We start from the raw sequence: 6,147 nt of genomic DNA on the forward strand, positions 1-6,147 counted from the left end.
CCAAAAGGCACAATGTATTGTATCTGTTTGAGAAAAGGGTGCAACTACAGTTTAGTAAATTAATAATCCACAGATAGTCTGCATTATGCACTCCTTTTGAAGTGAGATCCCACCTGCTGTCATAGCCCTTACGAAAAAAAGATTGCAGTCAGAGTGCAGCAGTTCGAGTGCAGTATAACTGCAGAATGCAGCAATAACTGCGTCTAAAATAACACAGCCGACAGCAGTTACTGCACTTTTACTGCAGTTTCAAAACTGCAATCTGCAGTCTACTGGCTAGGTCTCTCTTCAGTCTTTGGCTGTAGATTGCTCCTGCTCGTGTCATCGGAAAAACAGCACCTATGCAAAACATAACCAACCATACGAGCATGAAAAGGCAATAGTTTCTGGCACACCGATTTGCCTATCATCATAAATAAGTTCCGCTTTATGCAACCACTCTCAACAGTGACATTTTGGGAATGGTATTGGGCTAACTGACCAAATTCTGTTGAACATACAGTAGGCTTTGTTATACGACGACAGAATAACGTTCATACAGGTCACAGATATTATTATCTAAAATAAACAAAAACGAGTTGTTTCACAACAAATGTACAGAGTTCCGCAGCAGTCTTGTCGCCTACTCAGGAAAGACGCGTCATGGCCCTCTTTCCAACCTTCCTTAATTAAGAGGGGCAGGATCCAAAAGCGGTAGATCTATATTGAAGATGGAAGGCGCAGCGACGCCCACTGTGATAACGTCTACCAGCAGCAGCGCGGAAAACTTTTACACCTCTACTCTGGCTTACGACAGACACTTTTTTCGTACTGCTTCGGGGCTCCTCGTTTTCGCAGAAATAGTAAGTAGTCAAGTTTCAACTTTCAAGCTCTAGGCTACGGGATACGCATGGTATACGTCGTCCAAGTAAATGCTTACTTGCAGGTTCCTTCTCGACAATGCAATAACAATGACACATAATAAAATATAAGAATACGAACATAAATTAAATGGCTCAGTAGAACTGAATAAACATTTTATAGTAGCATAAGTATTATTCAAGAAGGCACATTTTTTGTCCAATATTTACACGTGTATTGGAGAAGGGGGGGTCAGTGTATAAACTGAGCAGTATAATAAGAGTCTGGTAGCAGCAGTTGTGATGTGTGTAGCATGAATGTAAATGTGTGTGTGTGTGTGTGTATGTCTGTGTGGGTGTGTGCATGAGTGAGTGCGTGTGTGCTAAGGTGAGGAGAATCAGAGCAGGTGGTCAGTCCAGTTCAATTGTTCAGCAGTCTGATGGCCCAAATCTAACTGCCTGTAGTTCAGGACCTGAAGCAAGGATATGCATATTCTTGATACCATTTGAAAGGAAACACTTTGAAGTTTGTGGAAATGTGAAATTAATGTAGGAGAATATAACACATTCGATCTGGTAAAAGATAATACAAACAGTTCCATCATCTTTGAAATGCAAGAGAAAGGCCACAATATAATATTGCAGTTTAGGCACAATTTAGATTTTGGCCACTTGATGGCAGCAGTGTGTGTGCAAAGTTTCAGATTTATCCAGTGAAGCATTGCAATACTGGACTATTTTGTATGAAGTCTGCCCAAACGTGCCGAATTGGTCAATTGACACATTTTCAAGTACATAACTATAGAGAACATACAAAAATGATATGGTAATACAACATTTAAGTTTACACACTCCACAATCCATACATGATGGATCATTAGCTTATATTCTAACTTTCATACATCTAGATGGCCGGGCGGGGTGTGTGCTGTCTTCACTACCCGCTGGAGGGACTTGCGTTCATAGACAGAGCAATTCCCGTACCAGGCCGTGATGCAACCGGTCAGGACGTTCTTGATGGTGCAGGGCCAGTATTTGGAGAGGACCTGGGGCGGCATGCTGTTGTGTCCTCTTGACAAGAGTGGTGGTGTTGTTGGTTCATTACACGTCCTCGGTGATGTGGATGCTGAGGAACTTAAAACTAGTGACTCTCTCTGCTGCAGTCCGGTTGATGTGGATCGGGGCATGTTCCCACCTCTGCTTCCTGAAGTTAAAAATCAACTCCTTTGTTTTGCTGACTTTGAGGGAGAGGTTGTTGTCATGACACCACAATGCCAGTTTACTTACCTCCTCCCTATAGGCTGACTCGTTGTTGTTGGTAATCAGGCCTACAACCGTGGTGTCGTCAGCAAAGTTGATGAGGGAGTTGGTGTCGTGCAAAGCCACGCAGTTTTGGGTGAACAGGGAGTACAGCAGAGAACTGAGGACTCACCCCTGGGGGGCCCCTGAGTTAAGAGTCAGTGTGGAGGAGGTGTTGTTGCCAATCCTCACAGCCTGTTGTCTGCCCCTCAGGAAGTCCAGGTTCCAGTTGCAGAGGGTGATGTCCTAACTGCGACACAAACATATTGGTGTCCACGTTTGATACAATAATTTATTGAAATCAGTATGTCAGTGGCTTTCACCATCTTTCACACAATAGCTGCCATCAGAATTAATGGAGGGAATCAGTACTGCTTTGTTGATTAAACAAATTAAACACATTATGATGATCAGACATTTTGTATTGTTCATACCTTGTATCACATGGCTAATTGTACCCTTATGATAGGGGCACAATTAGTTCTGATAAAGGGAAGAGTTTGTCATTTGCTGAATCCCAGTACTTTTATACAGATTTGCAAATTGTTCAACCTGTATATTTTATATGCATTTTATACACATTTTGCATAGGCTGTATGACCTGTATGACGGTTTTTCACAGACGGTGACGTGACATCGTATTGAACACTGCACTAAACTGAAGGTTCAATTATTTAAAAATGTTCAAGGAACTATAACTGGAGAAAATGAACATAATGTCAACCTACTTCCTGTAATATAGGCTACTTCCTGTAATATAGACTACTCTCTGTAATATAGGCTACTTCCTGTAAAATAGGCTACTTCCTGTAATATAGACTACTCTCTGTAATATAGGCTACTTCCTGTAAAATAAGCTACTTCTTCTAATATATGCTAGTAATATAGGTGACTTTCTGTAATAAGACTACTTTCTGTAATTTAGACTACTTTCTGTAACATAGGCTACTTTCTGTAATATAGGCTACGTCCTGTAATATAGACTACTTTCTGTAATTTAGACTACTTTCTGTAACATAGGCTACTTTCTGTAATTTAGACTACTTTCTGTAACATAGGCTACTTTCTGTGTAGACAGACAATGGTCTCAGTACAGTGTTTTATTTTCTCTGGAAAGGGAAGTTGTTTAAAAACAAGGTCAGTTTCATTGTCCCTTTTCCTTCCAGCATCAGGGGAGAATGTGACCAAAAGTCTCCTCTTCCACGTAGGCTAGACAGTCTTTTTTCCTGTGACACGAAGCAACCAATGAAACATTATTTTATTTTAATAACAGGAAGGGAGGTTTGGAGTGCAACAGAGGACAAAACTTCCCATTATTTACAGTAGCACGCATTATAACAAACTGCATCTATAGATTTATCATAATCAATGTGTTACGACATTCTTTCAGAATGCTGTCAGATCAGATAGGTGTCAGTCAGCTGTGGGGTTAGTTTCTGTTCCAGAAATACAAACTATGAAAAACCACTTGGCAATTATGTTTTATATAGCTGTTGTACTGTTTTAGATGAGAGCTTGCAGGTAAACAGATCACTCTACACTTCAATGGATCCTGTGCATATGCCAATAAACTGTTATTTGATTTGCCTTAGGCTATATTAGTTCCTTTCATTGTAATCTCTTTCTACAGTATGCCATCAAGATAAGCACAGCAAATGCATTTAAATACACGATAAAGTAGACACCACCAGAGCACAGCCATCACTGACTATGGGTACGTCCCAAATGGCACCCTATTCCCTATATACTGCACTACTTTTTACTAGAGCTATATGAGCCCTGTTCAAAAGTAGTGCACTATAAAGGGAATAGGGTGCCATTTGGAATGCTGGCTATGTGCTTCCCTGTCCCCTCAGGTGTTTGGTCTGCTGGTATGGACGCTGATAGCGGGGACAGACTACTTCCGTGTGTCTGCCTTTGGGTGGGTCATGTTTGTGGCCATCTTGTACTGGGTCCTGACAGTCATCTTCCTCATCATCTACCTGACCATGGCTTACAACAGGATCCCTCAGGTCCCCTGGACAGTTGTGGTACGACACATACTACAACACATAATACAACAGCACATTATCTGACCAACTTGAAACTTTAGTGATTGGGGTTGTTTATTATATAGCTAGTGATTGAATAATTGTGGAATATTTACGTAACTCAAAAGCAATGGAGTGAACTGCCTGGATGGTTTTGGGGAAGAGAGGATTTTTGTGTGCTCCTGACCATGTCTTTATGAATGTGATCAAATGAAGCCATTCTATAATGTGTACTAGCCTACAGTATCTGAATCAGCCAGCCAGGAATCCTGTTGTTGTCATTCTACAGGACCTGTTCTTCAACAGTAGTGCTACAGTGATGTATGTGGTGTTCTACAGGACCTGTTCTTCAACAGTAGTGCTACAGTGATGTATGTGGTGTTCTACAGGGCCTGTTCTTCAACAGTAGTGCTACAGTGATGTATGTGGTGTTCTACAGGACCTGTTCTTCAACAGTAGTGCTACAGTGATGTATGTGGTGTTCTACAGGGCCTGTTCTTCAACAGTAGTGCTATAGTGATGTATGTGGTGTTCTACAGGGCCTGTTCTTCAACAGTAGTGCTACAGTGATGTATGTGGTGTTCTACAGGGCCTGTTCTTCAACAGTAGTGCTACAGTGATGTATGTGGTGTTCTACGGGGCTTGTTCTTCAACAGTAGTGCTACAGTGATGTATGTGGTGTTCTACAGGGCCTGTTCTTCAACAGTAGTGCTTCAGTGATGTATGTGGTGTTCTACAGGGCCTGTTCTTCAACAGTAGTGCTACAGTGATGTATGTGGTGTTCTACGGGGCCTGTTCTTCAACAGTAGTGCTACAGTGATGTATGTGGTGTTCTACAGGGCCTGTTCTTCAACAGTAGTGCTACAGTGATGTATGTGGTGGCAGCAGCAGTGGATGCAGCCTCAATCAGCCATGCTGTTAAAGGGCGCCATAACTACAACTGCTGGGTAGCATCTACGGTAAGAAAACCACCTCAGACCACCCAGACATACATTTAAATCACGCCAACTGTGAAAATATACCACAAATATGACTGAGTATTTATGATTAAAGCGATATTAAAAATATCTATCTATAAATGTCTATTTGGTCCATTCAAGTCTACTCTACTCACACCTACTATTGTACTGAATTTCAATGTTTTCATCTGTCTGTTTTTCAGTTCTTTGCCTTCCTGGTCACGCTCTGCTATGCAGGAAGTACATTTTTAAGTTTTAAATCGTGGCGATCGAGGGATGAGGAACAATAACCAATCACAAAGGACATCTAAAGTATATCCGTTATGGTACAGGATATTGAAAAGTACCGATGGTTAAGTGCAACAACCACTCCTTGCCTTTGGAATACATTTCTCTTTGATTTAATTTATGTTCTATTTCTGTTATTTTGGAATTGTGGTGTGTTTCATCTGTTGGAATGACAGAGCCTGAACCTCAGGGATGTTTGTACTTCTTATGAACTCAAATGTTTTTTTAAACATTTGGATGAAAATGACTGAAGCTAATAAAGTGGCTATTCTATTGTTCTGAAGCTGGAGATCAAAGCTTTAACTCCAATATTAAAATGGATTGGACAGTAATGTTGTACCACACTAGATGGTGCTAAGATACAAGGCTGAGAAACAGGGCTTATGAAAGACATTACAGTCAATTATCTTTTTGATTAATCAAAAAAAGAATCATATACGAATAATATCTTTTACTAATAGGAGTCAGCGACACTGAACAAAAATATAAATGCAACATGCAACAATTTCAAAGATTTTACTGAGTTACAGTTCATATAAGGAAATCAGTAAATTGAAATAAATTAATTAGGGCCTAATCTATGGATTTCACATGACTGGGAATACAGACATGCAGATATGCAAAAGAAAGGTACGGGTGTGGATCAGAAAAGCAGTCAGTATCTGGTGTGACCACCATTTGCCTCATGCAGTGCGTCACATCTCCTTCGCATAGAGTTGATTGTGGCCTGTG

At 40.8% G+C, this 6,147-nt stretch overlaps 1 protein-coding gene across 1 annotated transcript; it reads left to right on the forward strand.

Moving 5' to 3' along the window:
* The first annotated feature begins 692 nt into the window (after positions 1–692).
* On the forward strand, positions 693–5,888 carry LOC121543756 (CKLF-like MARVEL transmembrane domain-containing protein 8). Its single transcript, XM_041853910.2, has 5 exons — positions 693–842; positions 3,995–4,168; positions 4,558–4,584; positions 5,014–5,127; positions 5,331–5,888. The coding sequence occupies exons 1-5, from the start codon at positions 711–713 to the stop codon at positions 5,415–5,417; spliced, it is 534 nt and encodes a 177-aa protein (XP_041709844.1). The 5' UTR covers positions 693–710; the 3' UTR covers positions 5,418–5,888.
* The last annotated feature ends 259 nt before the right edge of the window (positions 5,889–6,147 follow it).

This window comes from Coregonus clupeaformis, chromosome 28 (assembly GCF_020615455.1).
Source record: "Coregonus clupeaformis isolate EN_2021a chromosome 28, ASM2061545v1, whole genome shotgun sequence".
Classification (NCBI taxonomy): domain Eukaryota; kingdom Metazoa; phylum Chordata; class Actinopteri; order Salmoniformes; family Salmonidae; genus Coregonus; species Coregonus clupeaformis.

What these genes read in the sequence shown, in the direction of transcription:
- LOC121543756 (XM_041853910.2), top strand. Translation starts at nt 711, where the DNA reads ATGGAAGGCGCAGCGACGCCCACTGTGATAACGTCTACCAGCAGCAGC. An exon ending in TCCTCGTTTTCGCAGAAATA is followed by an intron (nt 843 to 3,994) that starts GTAAGTAGTCAA and finishes CTGTCCCCTCAG; the next exon opens with GTGTTTGGTCTGCTGGTATG. An exon ending in AGGTCCCCTGGACAGTTGTG is followed by an intron (nt 4,169 to 4,557) that starts GTACGACACATA and finishes GGTGTTCTACAG; the next exon opens with GGCCTGTTCTTCAACAGTAG.